At 44.6% G+C, this 17,353-nt stretch overlaps 1 protein-coding gene and 1 non-coding gene across 3 annotated transcripts; both read right to left on the bottom strand.

The window, feature by feature from the left end:
* Positions 1-5,746: 5,746 nt before the first annotated feature.
* Positions 5,747-13,364, bottom strand: EIF5 (eukaryotic translation initiation factor 5). Of its 2 annotated transcripts, XM_009101726.4 has the most exons (13): positions 13,221-13,364; positions 12,861-13,053; positions 11,353-11,548; positions 10,548-10,827; positions 10,211-10,292; positions 9,807-9,979; positions 9,388-9,499; positions 8,571-8,710; positions 7,907-8,065; positions 7,548-7,709; positions 7,116-7,280; positions 6,761-6,895; positions 5,747-6,144 (listed from the first exon to the last, which is right to left on the bottom strand). In XM_009101726.4, the coding sequence occupies exons 4-13, from the start codon at positions 10,617-10,619 to the stop codon at positions 6,052-6,054; spliced, it is 1,293 nt and encodes a 430-aa protein (XP_009099974.1). In that variant the 5' UTR covers positions 10,620-10,827; positions 11,353-11,548; positions 12,861-13,053; positions 13,221-13,364; the 3' UTR covers positions 5,747-6,051. The 2 variants fall into 2 exon arrangements, with proteins under 2 accessions (XP_009099974.1, XP_009099972.1); XM_009101724.4 differs by lacking the exon at positions 11,353-11,548.
* On the bottom strand, positions 8,912-9,035 carry LOC115485508 (small nucleolar RNA SNORA28). The gene has a single exon (XR_003946285.1). It is a non-coding gene; the product is annotated as a small nucleolar RNA SNORA28 (small nucleolar RNA).
* Positions 13,365-17,353: the final 3,989 nt, after the last annotated feature.

Here is a 17,353-nt window from a genome sequence, read left to right as displayed (position 1 = left end):
CTCCTGTCCTCTCCCAGGAGCAGGTCTGGAGCAGATGTTTCACCCAGGCACACAAACCTGGCCATACAAAACTGAGAGCACCCCCAGGTCCCCACAGGTGAGGAGGTTCATGGAGGCTGGTTACCCATTTGCACAGCTCTGGGGACTTCAGGAACACCTCTTGCTTCCTACAGCATTTTTTTTCCCCAAGTCAAATGCATTGGTCCCATCTTCTGGTATCAGGATTGACCAGGAGCTGGTTAGGACTCGTCACCCCTCCATCTTGATTTTTAATCAGCATGAGGAGTGCACAATTGATTATTTCTCTATATATGTTGCTGCTTTTTATGGTGGGTTTTTTTCATCCCTGGACTCACCTTCAGCAAGTTGTGCTACTTGATAAAACTTTGGCTCCTTCATTGACTGCAGGGTGAAGCTGTTGTTCTTCAGTGACCTCTCTAGGGTAGGCTCCAACCTGCTTTCCTCACAGAGAGGTTTTCCCCTCCCTGCTTCTGTACTGCTCCACCTAAGCAGGGGTTCTGCTCTTTGGAGGTGGTGTGTTCCTGACAGCAGCCTGAGTGGCTGCAGCTACCACATCATTCATCTTGTCTAAACAGTTTCTTGGGATTTTGATGAAGTTCACCAACAGTCAAGGTTTTTTTTTTAATTTTCCTTAAAATTTCCCCTTCTGCATTCTGAACCTTTTATAGGCATCTTTCAGCAGAATAAATCAAAACTATAATCCAGCCAATTCTGTTCATGGAGAAGGTATGGAGAATGCAAACTCCTGTATTAAATGTCAGCCGATTATTAAGAATCTAAAAGATATTGCTTAAAATCCCATTTTTTCCACACAGAACAGTGTTTTTCTGTCATTGGAGCTGTGCTCCTGTTTGCAATTTTGCCTGTGTTTGCCCACCATCCACAACCACCCCAAATTCCACAGCACATCCAGCTGGAACCACCAGCTCCTCTGGCTTGTGACACAGAATGTGAGCACAGGCTGCAGGAACAAAGAAGGCAGGAGATGGAAGCTTTTAAATCCAGTTTTTCCAACCCCAGAGACCACCCTTAGTATTTTCATTTAGTATTTTACTTCTTTATTTAGTATTTTACTTTATTTAGTCTTTTCCTATGTGAACTACTCTGTTCACAATTTGTATACCTGTGACTTTGTCTGTAAGAGTGATAATTGATTAATAAATAATTTATTAACAACTCCCTGACAAGACAGGGATAGGATTCTCCTGGGGATGTATACTTCCCTCATGTTTCTTTTAAAGATGTCAGATGTCTACCTTAATTGCACAGAATCAAAGCCAAACTCCATTGACGTCAATGCAGTTACTTGGGTTTTATTAATATCAGATAAATATAAAAAACAGTATCAAGCACAAATTCACAGAGAATAATAAAACACCCACACAAACCTCCAGTTGAGTTGTTCCTGGTGCTGATACTCCCCTCATTTGCAATGTATGGCTGTAGTGACTCTGTGCTCAGAGCACTCCTTTGAATAATCTCTTTTCCCCTTGAGAAAATAATGTGCAGAAAATACCTCTAATACCACAGTAATGGGGTGAGATTAGCACCAGAAAAACAGCTCCAGCCTCAGAAAATGCCAAGGACCTGGGAGCAGGAGTAGGCTCTGCAACCTCTTTCCCCTCCTTGCAGGTGCAGGACTGCCTGTGTTCAAGCTCCAATGCAGTGCAGCTGAGTAACCTTGGAGCTGAGTGACGTGGAAGGAGCGGTGGGAGAAAGTCCTGAGAGAAAACATTGGGGGCCAAAGCACCTTGGCACTTGGGTAGGGCCTGGTAAAGCCTGTGCACCCCCGTGGGCAGGTCTGTGCCAGCCCGGCGCCTTGCTGCTCTCAGCCTTGCCTCACTGACGCGGCTGCCTGGCTTCACTCCAAACCCGTCCTGTCACAGCTGATCTCTGTGGCCAGCACTGGAAGCTAATGCCATCTCACCCAGAGGACACCCAGGACTGGTAAATCAGCCACAACAAACTAGCTCAAAGAGCCCTAACTACTGAATAAGCAATGACTTGGAAGCACATGCAAGTAGAAAAACTGATGGGCAGAAAAATGATTTAGCACTCATTTGGTTTCCCTGACATGAATTACAAACAGAAGAGTTCCCTCTGAGTGAATCTGTTTCTTAGGTTCCTAACCCAAACTATCAAGATGTTTTTTGATTTTGCTGTGAAAAAAATGGAGTTTTAGAATTTCACTGAATTAAAGCAGCATCACCTGGGCACTGGGGCCATGCCCTTGATGGATGTCAGCTGCAGTAGCTCTAAGGGAGCTGTGGATATACCCTGGTACTGGTCTGCACTAGGGAAGGAAGGGACATCCTGGAAAGCTGCCTGCCAGTGGCTCCAGATCATCTCCTCAGCAATTCCAGGTCAAGAGACAGATTCTGACACCTCTGTGGCAGCAAGATGATCATTTACAAAATAAAAATGCCAGCAGCCTGTCAAGTGTGTAAGTAACCCAACAGCTCCAATAACTTTATAAACCTTGAGCTGGAATTTAACCATGTAGTGTTTTACAGACAAGGCTTAAAAGAGCATTGTTTAATTCTTTTCAAGTTTGGTTTTGGTTTTTTTTTTTTTTTTTTGTTTATTTTGTGGTTTTTTTGGTTTTTTTGAGTTTTTTTTGTCTTTACTTCTGGGTTTTCTGTTCCAGAACTTCACGGTTCAGTGGTGTTACCGAATGCCAAGGAGTCAATCCTCAGTAACGGGCCTCTGAGGCTCTTTGGGACTAATTAGTTTGAGGAGAAAATAGCTGCCAGAGTTTGGCAAGACTAATTGGGGGTCAGCTACTTTTGTTCCATCTCTCCTTGCCATGTCCAGACCCTACTTTCACTGGAGCCCAGAGGTCCTGTGATCTTTATTACAACTTTGTAGCAGCTCTCAGATGAAAGGACAGTTCATTAGAGATTGCTACTTTTCAGAGGTGGCTCTCCTTTTCAAACAGCAAGGTTCAGAACTTTCACATGGAAGACACCCATGTGCTAAGCATTATTTATTGTCAACTTTTAAACTCTGTGGTACCTCTGGACAGCAACAAATCAACTGAGCTGTTTGACTTGGGTGGAGGTCAGGATCTTTCCACAAGCCTCTTACCCCAAGGAACAGGGCAGGCCCTGGTGGGGAGGAATGACAGGCTTGTGGTAGTGCCTCACACAAGTGGCCCGGCAGAGGTGACCTCTGGGGGGATCACCACATCACAGCTACGCTGGCAAGGGAAGCCACTACCACAGCAAGGTAACACAAGAGCATTGAGCACATTTCTCTGCCTACTGCAATCCCTTCAAATCACTTTTCCCATCTTTACTCCTCACCTCACTACAAGCCCAAGCTGTGCACACTCAGGAGCAAAGAGCACGCTTTTACTAACAGATGTCCAGCCAGATCCAACTGAGGAGGCACTAGGCTCTAATGACAACTTGTAGATTTTAACAGATAAAAGTAAAACGAGGCAATTTTACTTCTTACGTGCACAACAGCAGTCAGGATTTCAAACCCTGGTTGAAGCTGCTGAGCCCCGAGCAGAGCTGGCAGCTGAGCAGCTCCTTGTTGTGATGGATGAAGAGAAACTGCTGCCAGAGGCTGCCAAGCTGCAGCAAAGCTCCCAATCTCGGGCTCCTGCAAGGAGATGAGGGTTGGAAAAGCTGAGGCTGATGGAGCTGCTGAGACCCTGCAGCTGCCCAAGGGCAGTGTTCACACTGGGGTTTTCAGCAGAGACACGGTACAGCACCAAGTGAGGGGAAGCACCCAATGCTGTTTCCTTCCTGTGTGCCAGAAGTCTAACTTTGAAGCCTGGAGCAGGTTTTATGTGAACTCCACGTTGCCTTTTGAAGATGTACTTGTTATTTTTAATCAGATAGCAGAGGCAATACATTCAAAGGCTCATGAAACTTTAAAGTCAGACTCCCTTCCCTAAAGAAATAGTCACATAACCAACACTCAATTTTTATGAGCTGGTGGAATCATCAGTTAATAATCTGAGACAGAAACAGCACCAAGAATGTGAAAACGGGGTCAGAAGTGTAACTCAGCACCATGAATTTCATAGTGGCAGCCTCAGCACTTCTAGAAGCCTCCACCATGACTGAATTAGGGTACCACTTCATGACACACTCTGATCTACCTGAGGGTTACTACAGACAAGAACACCACTCTTCCCTGCATACTCCCACCATGTTTTACACCAAATCTACCATCCTATAGCTTTGGTATGACATCATCACTACACTGACCCTACAAAACACTTTTTTGGGAAATTTATTTCCTAGTTTTCCTGCAGGAAGGAACAGGTATGTCTTGCTAATCTTTACATCCTGGGGAAAACACCCCAACACCCAGAGATTATCCCTATTGGTGGCAATCTGCAATTGCCACCATGTCTGCTCTGAAATGGGACTTCACTGGTGGCACCAGTCAGAGCAGCCAACACCACAAAGAACCTACTTCAGGCAGAACCCTTCTGGTCATGAGAGTAACACTTATCAGGGTGTGCTCAGAACAGTTAAACCAAGGAGGCATGTGCCTGCACCAGGAGGAACAGATGAATTCCCAAGAGGGTACACAGGGATTAGCAATCAATCTTCCAGGTTCCCAAACATGCAGGGAAATGGGCATTTTGGAAATACAAACCTGATTTAAACCCAATGGAGAACAGAATTTCTTTCAGACAAAAGAAGCCAGGAATGAACTTGTCTCTAAATTAAAAATTGTGGGTTTGTATTACACCAATAAAAATCCACATAAAAGGGCACTTTGAAATGCTCCATGGCTCTACCCCATTGTTCCAGTGCTGTTTGCCACAGCTGCCAGTGCCCATCATGACTCACTGCCAAGGCCCCATGCAACACAAGACTGCAGAACAGAACTGCAGCTCAAGGTATCCTTGCTGCAATTACCCAAACAGTCTTTGCTTTTGTCCAATTCCAAGTTCTGCCAGAACAACCTGACTAGAAAAAGCAGCTCACTGTGAATGGCAGCCTTGATCTCTCAAAACTTCTCATATTGAATCCAACAAAAAAACCCAAACCCACTCTCAATTTCCTGGCAGGGAGCTGTGAAGGGCAACAAAACCCCCACCCTTAACTCGAGCCTGGCCAAAACCTGTCGCACACCATGCCATACCTGGTTCCTGATTTTGATGGACCAGGTTTTAACTTATCCTGCTTCTAAAGGAATCTGATTCAACACTGGTATTTAAGACACTTCCAGAGATAAGCAGGTGAACTTTGGGTACCTCTGCACACAGGGTGGCAGATCTCCTCCTCTGCCCCTCCCTACCCAAATGAGGCTGGAGCTGGACACTGCTTGGCCTGTGCACAGTTGGACCCATGGCAACAGCCAGCGCCTCAGGGGCAGCACAGACCAACTGCAGCAGTACCAGCTCCTGCTGCTTTAATCCTGGATTTGGAACTGTTGAAAACCACAGGAAAGGAAAAAACCCAAGCCAAAACTCAACTCATGTACAATTACAACTGAAGTTTGTTTAAAAAACCCAAGCCAAAAAAGATCAGAATACAGACTGTCCTGCTTTAAGAAGCTGGCAGCTGCACATCGTTGACTACTCAACACCTGCTTCTTGCCCAGGTTTCAAATCTCCACTGCTGGAACAGTCGAGTCTAGGGTTGAGAGTTTTTTTTGTCTCATTTAAGAGATTGTTATTGTGTGATCAGCTTCATAAATTTCACTGAGCTGTGTCAATACTTACTTGGAAAAGCAATAAGGAGGTTGAATCAAATGAAGATTGACCAAAACCAAATCCTTTATTTCCACAACTGTATAAATGTGCTCCAAGTATGTGTCCAACACAAGTTAGAAAAACAAAATAGAACATGCCAGTTGCAAACTAGATCAGTTCACCGACGTGCTGACTCCTTGGTATTAGGCTTAGTTACACAAGACCAGTCACAGTAAAAAGATACATTTTAGAGTACAAAGTAGCAGGATGTTAAGCCATTTCAGCTTGTGCACATACAAGTCACACTTCTGGCAGAAAATGCAGAGAAGTTTGCATTATTATGCTGGAAGCTATGTTGCATCACTTTAAATGGCATCGATATCGATATCATCATCTTTATTGTTTGCAGGCTTCACAGTTTCAACTTTAGGTACACTGGCAGTTGTGGAGTACACCACCTGTGGAGACAAGACACTTCTTTAATTACAGCACCTACAACTACTAAGCACTGGAGTAATTTCAACACCCGACTACCCAACCACCCTCCTGACCATGAACCCCTGCTTTGTAAAGCAGAGCTGTGCATGTACATGTGGAAGAAGCAACATCTACTCAGGAGCAGAATAATACAATGCTGGGAGGAGAAAAACCAAACAATCCCTGTGTAAAAACATTCCGAGACACAGCCAGCTGTAGTGCAACCAACAGATTTTACCTAGGCCTAAACTGTGAGGAAGATGGTCAGTTATTTTTCCATCAGCTTATCTTACAAACACATCCCCACTAACTCATCTACAACATGAGACAATACTTGTTACCTCCTGTCAACCTTGCACTACATGAGCTGCTACTGTCATTGTAGAATGGTAAAATCTTGGGCTACACCTGGGTGCAATTGCATTACAGTGATCTCATGTAGACATCTGACTACAATTAGCAACACTTAACATTGTAAATGGAGAGTTCCTCCTGTTCCTGCAAATACCCCAAGTAATCCATTTCAGTGTGCACAGGACAAGGCTACGAGAATTAGGTATGCAGAAACAGTACTGACAGTAAACAAGCCTTTCCTACCTCTATGTTTTCATCTTCATCCTCTTCTTCATTACCGGAAGATTCTTCTTCAGCTTCCTTTAGCCATTTAATAAATGGTTCTGCTTTGACACGGATTTCTTTGGCAAGGTCCTTGGAAACATATTTCTTTGAAGCCTGAAAGACAGATGCTTTGTGTGAACTTTGATGGAATTTACACCTGATTGTACCCAAATACTGCCTAAACTGGAACTCTCATCTCACCCACTGCCTTTCACAGTCCATTTTTGTGAAGGAGGCTTCTTGCTGCACAAGACACAGGAGACTGGAGAAGCCAGATGCAATTGGCTACCTTCAGGTATTTAATTGCTACAGTACATTACATACTGCCCTTTACCTTTTCTGCCCAGCCAAGGATGACTTCTTCTTCCAGAAGATCTGCATCATACATTTCCTTCAAAATATGTGGTATTTTTGAAATAAGCTGAGACTGATGCATAGCTACCACACACTCGAAGCCATGGAGAAGGTACCTCTGAGCTTTCTTGTTGTTGTGGCAGAACTAGAATTGTGATAAAAGCAAAAGTGATTGAATGAGCTTTTTTACCCTCTCTCCAGACTGAATTAGAGCAGAAGCAGCTCTATTAGATTGCAAAGTTTACAAATAATTCATACTATCCCTTCCCAGCAGCTCCCCCTAGCTAAGGAGAAGTTTAAAAACAAAACACTACAACAAGTCCTTCCCCAGTTTTTTTGTAGCAGTTCCCCAAGCAACTGCTACAAAAAACTCCTAACAGTTGTCACAATAAGTGCAGAAGAGATGGCTCACACGAAGGAAGTGACGTCTGTATTTCCTGATTTGTTCACGAATCTTTTCATCAAAAAGGACTTCAGTGAGAACAAGTGGGCCCATGGCCTTTACATCCAGTCTCTCTGCTTCTGCTACAATGTCTTTGTCAGAAGTATCGATGACACCTTCTTCCTTCTTTTTCTAGAGGGAAACAGGTACAGAGAGAAACATTTTAATGCCACTTGACGTCTGCATTAATGCTCCTTGCAATCATCCCTTCCCACTGCTGACAGAGCCAGTACTTTGCAGAAGCTTGAGCAAGGTGCTTTTAGTTTCCTTACATTTTGTACAATTACAGCTGAGTGATTACATCAAGCCAACAACCAGAGGATAGTTACCTTTACAAAATCAAATAGTAAGTTGACTCTCTCTTCTATAGTTCTTTCCAGGTCTTCACTAAGTGTGAGGTTCTTCGCATGGTCACTGATTTCATCCATTCTACGCCTCTGGGCCTCTTCTGTTGTGTCCTCACCCCAGTCATCATCATCCTCCTCCTCCTACAATACAAAACCAAAACAAGAGATGCACACAGTATTACTGCGGGCTTAGTACTATGTGAGGATAGAAATGCTATGGACTTGACAGCATCATAAAACTGAAGAAATGTTTATAGTACAATTTGCAAGTCCAAGATCATGGAGAAAGTGCAAAACCAGGAATTAAGTAATGGAAGCCAAACCTAATTCTACAGCCATCAGCAGGGCTACCTGAACTGCAGTTCAACCATTCTACCTAGTACACAGGAGACCATCCAGATGCCTGAAAAGCAGTGATAAAGTATAGACATATTTCACTTAGCAAGGAGCACAAATGCTGGTACTGATGAGCTGATAAAGATGCTACAGAAGAAAATCAGGGACCTTTCTAGTCCATCACTAAGTTCTGGATACAGTAAGACTTTTAGATGCAATGTTGACCAGCAAGGAATACCAGTGACTTCAGAGTTTTAAATCTGAGCAACACACCACACACCCTTATCTCCCCACTTTCCCTTCTACTTACCACAACCTGTGGAGGAGTAATCTCCTCTGGTGGTGGGGGTGGAAGTGTCTCATTGCTGGACACAGAACCATTCTCTTTGTCCTTGCCTTTTCTGTTCTTCTTCTCCTTTTCTTTCTTTCCTGTACCAGTGTCACCACTTTCTGCAAGTGAATTTTAATGTTTTGTTCTATGAACTAGAGCAAACTAGAAAGTCCCTGCATGTCTGCAAAATCCCCAAGTGGGTTTGGATGCTTTCATTAGCTGCAACTTATGGGTAGTACCCATCCTCAAACACACTCAGGGAAGATGTACATTTGGTGGGGAAACTCCCAGCTGCAGTCAATGTCTTGCTTGTCACCAAGACTGTCCAAGTCTATATAACAGGTGACCTCACAAAGCAGAGACCCCTGGAATAGGTTAGACTTATCTATTCTAGCAAGCTTAAATTGCAGCAGGCAACTAGATGCTTACCACAGAGTGTTGCTTGCACAGACTACAATTCATGTTTACTACAGTTTTTACTTTCTACTCTCACATTTCTTGCTGATCTAAAGAAACAACTGCCATGAGCTACTGCTAACTACCTTCTTTCCTTTAAAGTTTTGTTCTGCACAGGTAAATCCAGCTTTTAACAAATAGTTTTACTTGGGAAGGACAGAATATAAGGAGGGAAGACATTACCAGCACAGCTCCTTCATCTTGATCTATAAACACACTCTACAAGTATGCTGGTGCCTTTTTACATTTTAATTAGATGTGAACTATTTATCTTTCTACTTCCATAATACCACTAATACAGAAGTTCTCTTTATCCCCAGAAGTAAGGAAAAGCACTCACCAGGTGGGTTTTTGAGAATGAACGTGCAGAGTTTATGGTTTGTGTCAAGCATGCCTCGATAGCCACAGGCTTTGCAAGAGTTACCTATAGTTTGTTTCTTAGGATTGACATGCTGTAAAGAGAACAACCACAAGTTAATTTACTACTTACAGAACAACTGCATTGAAGGGCTGATGTCTACAATTTAAGCCAGAGGTTTAAATACTTTGTATCACCCTCTAAAGACAAAACTTTAGAAGTACCAATTTATCCCAGAAGTTATGAACTGTTAAGAGATGTAAAACCTTCCGTAAGGATGCAAGAATATGTACTTGATTTTTTATTCATAGATACTGATATCTTTTATCTTTGCACCACTTTCACAAATGTCCAACACAGTGTTTCCTTAGTGTTACTGTTAATGCAGACAAAGCACTCACCAGATCAGTTTCAGGATTCTCACACTCAGGACAGAGAACAAATTTTTTAATGAATCCATCCAACATGTCTTGCAGCTTATTCGCCTCATGAGATCCATTGACAATGTAACGGTCATTCTTAACATCAAACTGGGTCTGTGCTCCCAGCTCACAACCAAAAAATTTGGTAGGATCTGGAAAGGAAGAATTATAGTCACTACCACATTTATATCTTTGTTGTGATTCTTAAACAGCAAGTAAACAGGCTGTTTCTTTCTGTCCATTATTTAATCCTGAGATAATAATCACTCTTTTTTCTTACAAATCTGTAAAGAACAGTATTAATGCTTTACTAGCCAATGAACACTACCACTTCAAACAGAAAAGCATTACAAAATACTGTGTCATTCCACAATACTACTTACACGTTGGAGGCCGATTAAGCGCCTTTGCAACGTCAACCATGTTGACTATAACTGTCTTTATTCCATTTCCTTTGCCCTCCACCTAAAAAAAGCAGATAATATTTTAAGGTTAAATGCTTGCAACAGCCAAACCCAGTGTGCATTTCCCATATAACCACCAAAATTCTGCTCAGAAGTGCATCTCCTTCTAAGACCTAATGATCACATAGCGTGGACTGAATGAGCAGACTCCCTCCCTGCCCTGCATGGCCAAGCATTACCATGATTCCTCTCCTCTCCTAGGAGAACCAGTTATGGGAGAACACTCCCTGCTTCCAGCTGCTGCTTAGGAAGTTACCTTGGCAATCAGACGGGGCATTTTGTAGCGATAGAACTGATCTGAAACACTGCGGTTGACGTTGACAGACATTTTGCCTTATTAGTAGCTTTATCAATAAGATGAAGAGATCTTTGATTGCAGTTTTTTGGTATCTTCTGTCTGGAGAAGACGGGATGACATAAACGACTGCAAGAGTTCTCGGTCTCTGACATGAAAAAATTTTCGCCACTGAGGCTGTAAGGTTCTTGCTTGTACGCTATGTTTCCCCAATACAGGTACCAGTGGCTGCGCAACAGCTCTGCAAGTGTTAACACACAAAAAAATTACGTTTAGCTTAATGAACATCAATCCACTCTTGCTACAAAGCTATATTAGGGATGAAATCTAGGGTGAGAAAAAGGGAAAAGTACATTTATTATGCTATGGCTTTCTTCAACCTATGGAACTGAAATCCATCCTTGGGTTGTACTGCTAATGAACTTTAACTAGACCACAAAGCTTTCCACCCTCTCTTACCACCCTAAAACCACTGAACAGCTTACAACTACCTTTTTATACTATTAACTGCAGCAGGGGTTCTGGGATCACTAAGGAAGGGCACACTCCTCAATTTATTATGCAGACCAGTGACTTGCACCATAAGGGTCACGTGGTATGGTTTCAGGCTGAAGGGCACAGGAAATCAAGAGAAACATTTGGAAATCCATTTCAAATTCCACATCATAGCAGGAACCTATCACAAACCAAAGTCCGCCAAAATGTCGTGAAATTTAAGACGAAGCAGCAGCAATTTGTAGCCCAACATAGTTTCTACATGGCTTACCAGTTTTTGGATCGGAGTGGAAAAGAGTTGAAAATTACGTAATTCTCCCTCTCAATTATGGATTCTCATAGCAGCTTCTGTTGAGTTCTGACTTAACAATAAGCCTGATAAAGTCTGACAGAAGTTGCTTCACTGTAGAAAGCCTAGCAATGCAGAGGTACAGGGCAGTGCGGCAGCTTTTCCAGTTGATTTTTATCTTGGGGGAAAGGGAGGAGGGGGAGGAAGGGGAAGGAGGATGAATCCTATTATTAAAGTTACCTTGAGCAGTATTTACATATTTAAATTAACACGTGCCTCTATAATCACATCTAAGAGTACTTTAGCCACAATTGGTTCACTACACAGGCAACCCTGACTACATAGCATGGCTATTCTGACACGTCATCATGTTGTTTTCATAATGACAGAAGCGTTGACACATTAAAAAAGCCTTCTTAGTATTTATGTGGAAGAGCGTGCCTGTGGTGCAACACAAGCCAAGTCTCTCTGGTCAGGTTTACAACTTCTTTACACAGTAAGAACATAGATCTCTACATGCCTTGTGTTCTACAATAGCCCTGATACAGTTTTACCCTTTTTCAGCAAAAGGTACACCGCGGACTCCGTTTAAAACACACATTTCCTTCCCCAGGACGTCTAAAAAGAGCCACCGCGTAACCTGACCACGTGTTTGAAGAAATGCTGAGGAAGCAACTCTCTCGGCGACCGAGTTTCAAGAATGAGCGTTCCGTTTTTCCCTCCTTCCAGAGCGCAGCATTTGTCTGCTGCAGGCTGAAGCTCCCTCTCCTGGTCCCTACGACACCTCATCCCAAGCACCACCCCCCCATATGCTGTACACGGAGGAAAGAGCGGGAAGGCACACCGAATCCCTGCCGCACAGCGCCGCGTCCCCGCCCCGCTCGCGGTGAGTCATAAATGCAGCAATTAAGCACTGAGTCAGCGCTGGGAGCCATGGGGGAGTCACCGCCGGCAGCGCATGCGCGGCGGGACGGGGGAGCTCCGCCGCCCCCTCACAGCCCGGGCCGCCCCCCGAGTGTCCCCCGGGCCGCCCCTCGGGATCGCGGCCGAGCGCCCCCCACCCCCCCCGCGGCCGGTGGGAACTGCGCCACCGCCCCCCCCACCCCGCGCCACAGCGCGGGAGGCGCGGCCCCGCCGCCGCCATCTTGTCTCGTCGCATGGCGGCGGCGAAATGAATATAAATAAATAATTAAAAAAAAAAAAAAAAAAGGAAAGCCTCGCCACCCCCAAAAAGCAAACAACAGCCCCACAGCTGAAGGTCCACTGCTTTTGGAGCTGAATTTTGTTGTGCATTTTAATGTTGTTTGTTCCCCCGCCCCTCCCCCATACGCCCCGCATCGCTTCTCTTCCCCCTCCCGTCAAAGTACCGGACGCTTCGTAACACAAAACCTCTGCAAATACCCACCGTTCACCAACAGCCTGAGACCCCAGCCCCGCACAAACCGCCCAGCCACCCGCCCCTCCACCGCCCTAGCCCTATTAGTACTGACCGTTTTCGTCCAATAAAGACATAAACCCAACGCTGCTCGCCCCGGGCTGCGACGAAGCCGATTGTGAGAGGAGAACAGGGCCGAGGGGGCGCTTATATCCAGACGGAGAGGGAGGCGGAGGCGGACGCCGCAGCCTCCGGATCCCGGCGTCCTGGGGCGGGCGGTATCACCAGGGAGAGCGGTGCCGGGATATCTGCGGGCAAGACACAATCAGGAGCATCGTTAGGGGCGGCACCTGTGAGGGAGAGGGAAGAGGAAGGGGGAGAAGAGGGAAGGGGGGAGGGAGAGGCGGCGAGAGGCGCGCAGCTGAGGCAGGAGGGGCCGGCGGACGGGACCCGGCAATGGCTGCCCCGTACTCACCTCTAGAATGTTCTCGCTCCGACTGAACAACGCCAGAGCTGGGATCAATCAGCCAGCGGTGCGCCCCGCCCCCCACCATCGCCATTGGCTCACCTCTCGCCTCGCAGCGAAGCTATTGGCTAAAACCTCGCCGCTCCCCGAGTCTATTGGTGAAAGCCGCTATCAATCAAGGCTTTGCCTCCCTCCCCCGTGCCCTCCCCCCGCCAGTGCCCCAAAGGACATCGCGTCTACAGCGATCGATTCTCGCGAGAGAGCGCGGGGCGGGGGGGGCTGAGACCGGGCCGGTGCGGCGGGGCCGGTGCTGAGAGGGCTCCGGCGGCTGAGGGGGCTCCCAGCTTCTCCCGGCACCGGTCCTGCCCGGTGTGCCCAGACTGCCCCGGGAGGGGCGAGCTACTCCCTGGAGGGCAGTGACCCAGTGCTTGACATCTCAGCAACTATGTTACAAGCAATAGCACAAAGAATTTTAAGCAATTAAGTTGCTGAATAAGTTGTGTTTTTCCTGCACAGCTGGCTTTCGGGGTGTGGGGAAGAGCCTGTTATTTAACTCTAGTGTCATAAAAGCTCAGCGTTGGGTGGCTCTGGGTGCCTGGGCTGCCTTACAAAGGATGACACAAGTGTCATATGCATCTACTCTGTTCTTAGTGGAAAATATTGCCAGCCCTATGGAGCTGAATTGCGACCCTGAATGAAATGCATGTCTCAACTTATTTTCATGTAAAAAGCAGAAAACTTGCATCCTTTCTTCCCTGTTTCTTGTTCTTTCCCATCTTCTTCCATCTACATTTCTCCAGTATCACAGGAGTTATATGCTTTGGATATTTTAGAGTGTCAACAATGTTCAAGTGGCAAAGAACTTTTTCCTGACTTTGTGAATTGAGTGGGCAACCAGCTGTTACCCCTATAAACACTCCCCAGCAGAGCAATGCTCCTCAGTTCCTGTCACTATCTTACTGAGTAATGTTGTAAAGCTTCTTGATGGCTCTGTGGGAGTATAGAGGAAAAGAGAGGGAGTGACAATAAAACTAGTAGTGACATTAAATGATGTTATATACTCAAAATCTCTTCCTGCCTAAGGTTAGTTTTGAAGTGAAGTTTTCCTGCCTGACTTTGATATCACATTGGTGTGGTCAAAGGCGACATCCCTCCTGTTGAACCTTGAAGTACATGTTGAATACTTTTGGTCTGATATGCAGGAGAACTGCACTCAGGAAGGGGGCTGATAAGTGATGTTTTCTTAGAAGTCAGGAAAGCAGGACTACTGCCACTTCAGCAGCTCACAGTGACAATAAACAAGCTTGTTGCCTCAGTTGGAGCAACCAGAGAAAAATGTGAACATCTTGGTGCCTTCCATCAAAACCCTCATTGTGGCAGCTGCCCTTGCAACATGTCTCCTTTCACTGTGTGGAATAGCTGGTTGTTCTGGCCAGGACACTGTCCTGTAAACCATCATGGAATAGTTTGGGTTGGAAGGGACCTTAAAGATCATCTAGTTCTAACCCTTCACCATTGGCTGGGACACCTTCCACCAGATCACCCACATCCAACCAGGCCTTGGACACTTCCAGGGATGGAGGGTCCATCATGTAACTTTGTCTTGGACTTCACTATCAGCATTTGAAAAAGGTAGAAATTCTTCAGGGTATGTTAAACATTTCCTTGAGAAATGCACGGCAACACTTTCTGAGATGAGAGAGTGTGTTAGGGCAAAATAAGGAAGCATCTCCAAGGTATGTGAGGCTTGGCAGCTACCGAGAGAGGAAAAAAGTCATAAAAAAGTGTGAGGCAAGAAAAGCACAGCAGAAAGTCCTCTGCTGTAAAACTATGTGGCACATATAACTTGCTAAATGCCTCCGGTCTGCGGCTTTAGCTCCCTATTACAACACCTAGGGGGTTAATAAATTACAAGTGTTAAAGTATACTGTTGCCAACACCACTTAGTAAGCTGCTGGGAAAGAGACCCTGGATTTGGTAGTATTTGACATTATGAATAACTCTGAACTCTTACCATTAATAGCATAAAGAAAGATAGTTTTAAAATATAGCATATAAATTGACAAAAGTTAAAGAGGTACCTTTTAAGACGGTGTTTGTTCTGCAAAAAGCAGGTCTCATCCAGGTGAAGTCACATGACATTCTCCTGAATTATGCAAATCAGACAAAAATTGTGGATTATTGACTTCATGGTGCCTAGTTGTTGATTTTTTTCCTCAGTAGAAAATTCATTAACATTAAATGTTGGATTCCAAATATTTTTTAACTGAATCTTAATATTTACAGTTTGTTCGTTTTAATATTTCATGGTATGTATAAGACAGAAAAATATTTTTTCTTCTCCCACTTTAAAATGTCACAGTTTCATGAATCCTGAAGTTCATAGTTCACATTGCTTGTGTGACCTTCAAAATACAGACTGCTTGTGTACTTTGCATTTTATTGACAGAACTATGCAGGTTTTATACATACTTTTGTAGATACGACATTTTAAACTACATTAGTAAGTAAGGTTTTGCAATTGGTTTCATGTCTAAGAATAGGAAATTTTCCACAGTTGAATTTAGGGTGCATTTCCTTATCACAGAGATGTATTATTATTGCTGAGCCTTGAACAAACCCAGTTTGTTCCATGTTGCCTTAGTTGGTTTTTATTAGAAATAACCAAGAGTCAATGACTGTGACAATGCAGCAAAATCAAAACTCTATTGAAATTCTTAACATATTTAACATCTTCAGAATTAGATTTGTAATCTGAACAGTTGCGATGTGTTCTTTTAATCCCTGATTGGCAACTTGATGTCCTTTTGTGGTTTATTCAGTGAGTTTGTCCTCTCTCAGTGGTGTGGCTGGCTGCAAACATAACCCTAATTCAACACCCTCCTGGTGACCTTGGCCTTGAAGAATGTTTTGTCTCTGCTGTGTTCTTTCCCAGTGGCTGGATCAGAGCTCTTATTTCCTTCAGTGCAGGCAGGAACATTAGCACCTGAGTAAGAGATTCCTCCTCGTGCCATCTTCACAGCTTTGGCTGTAATTTCAGGAGATGGAAGGAGAGCCAAGCTTATCTGTAGTTATGTGGAATAGCAATAGCCTTTCTTCCTCCTATCTTGGCAATGTGTAGAGAAAGTTTAATTATTTACATGTCAGGCTGGAACAGGTAACCTTTAGGGAAGGGTGGGTCCGAAATCCATTGGGATTGACACTGGACATTGATCAGTCACAAGGGCAGAGGTTAATTCTGGTTTTACTGTTCAGGAGCTTCAGAGTCATTTCTGTCCGACACCTCACTGGCAGTCTTGGAGAGGTTCACTTTGTGAAATGCTTTTCTTTCCATGCTCTGTAGCACCATCATTCCTGTTAGCTATTATTAGTAGCTCAGGAATTAGTAAACAGAGAAAAACATGAGAGAAAGTATGTGATGTTAGACACACATATAGCCATTATTTATGGTAGCTACTTTTGTTGCTTCTATTACTATGCAGAAATGCTAAAATCTCCCAGCTAGTGTTTGGGTCTGAGTGCTCTGAAAGGGCTCAGTGTCAGCTGACAGCATGAGCTCTGCCCCAGATCTGGTCCTGTCACCAGTAAGGTTCCCTGTACCCTCCCTCTTTCTCTTCCAGTGTATGATTGCCTATACAAAGGAGTCACCACAGCAAGGAGAGGCAAACAGTTTCTCTGCAGAATACAAACCAGTGTTTGATGGCAGTGAAGTTCCTGCCTTGGAAACCTATCTTTTCTCTGTGTGTCTCAGCAGTAAGTGGAAATGCTGGCTTTAGGAATCAGGGAAGCCAGGCTTTCTCAGTTTGTCTCGGTAGCAGCTTTGGCTATGGGCCTAACTGGCAACCACTACCATTATCCAGCAGTTACATGCCTGTGGTTGGCAAATCTGCCTGCTACATTTATATGGTTGCTGAAAGAAGTGGATGTGGAAGATAAGGAGTCCCTGGGAATACAGCTTCCAGCTGAGAATGTACTGTCAAAGCTACCTGCCTGTTCATAATGCCCATTAGTAACCACTGCATTTACATTTCCCTGCTTCTTGTCATAGCCAAGCTTCAGACATCAAGATCTGCCTGTGTGTTAAGTTAAATCTCTCTTCCAGTATCATTTTAGCAATCTGCACTTCTGTTTTGTTAAAGGAA

The sequence above is a fragment of the Serinus canaria genome, chromosome 5 (genome assembly GCF_022539315.1).
Source record: "Serinus canaria isolate serCan28SL12 chromosome 5, serCan2020, whole genome shotgun sequence".
Taxonomy (NCBI): domain Eukaryota; kingdom Metazoa; phylum Chordata; class Aves; order Passeriformes; family Fringillidae; genus Serinus; species Serinus canaria.
Note: the sequence above shows the minus strand (reverse complement) of the source record. Positions and strands in the feature narration are given on the sequence as shown.

Coding starts and splice junctions, on each gene's coding strand:
- EIF5 (XM_009101726.4), bottom strand. CDS start 10,619: ATGTCTGTCAACGTCAACCGCAGTGTTTCAGATCAGTTCTATCGCTAC. Junction 9,980..10,210: donor GCTTAATCGGCCTCCAACGT/GTAAGTAGTATT, acceptor CTTCCTTTCCAG/ATCCTACCAAATTTTTTGGT. Junction 7,281..7,547: donor ACAGACGTCACTTCCTTCGT/GTGAGCCATCTC, acceptor TCACAATTCTAG/TTCTGCCACAACAACAAGAA.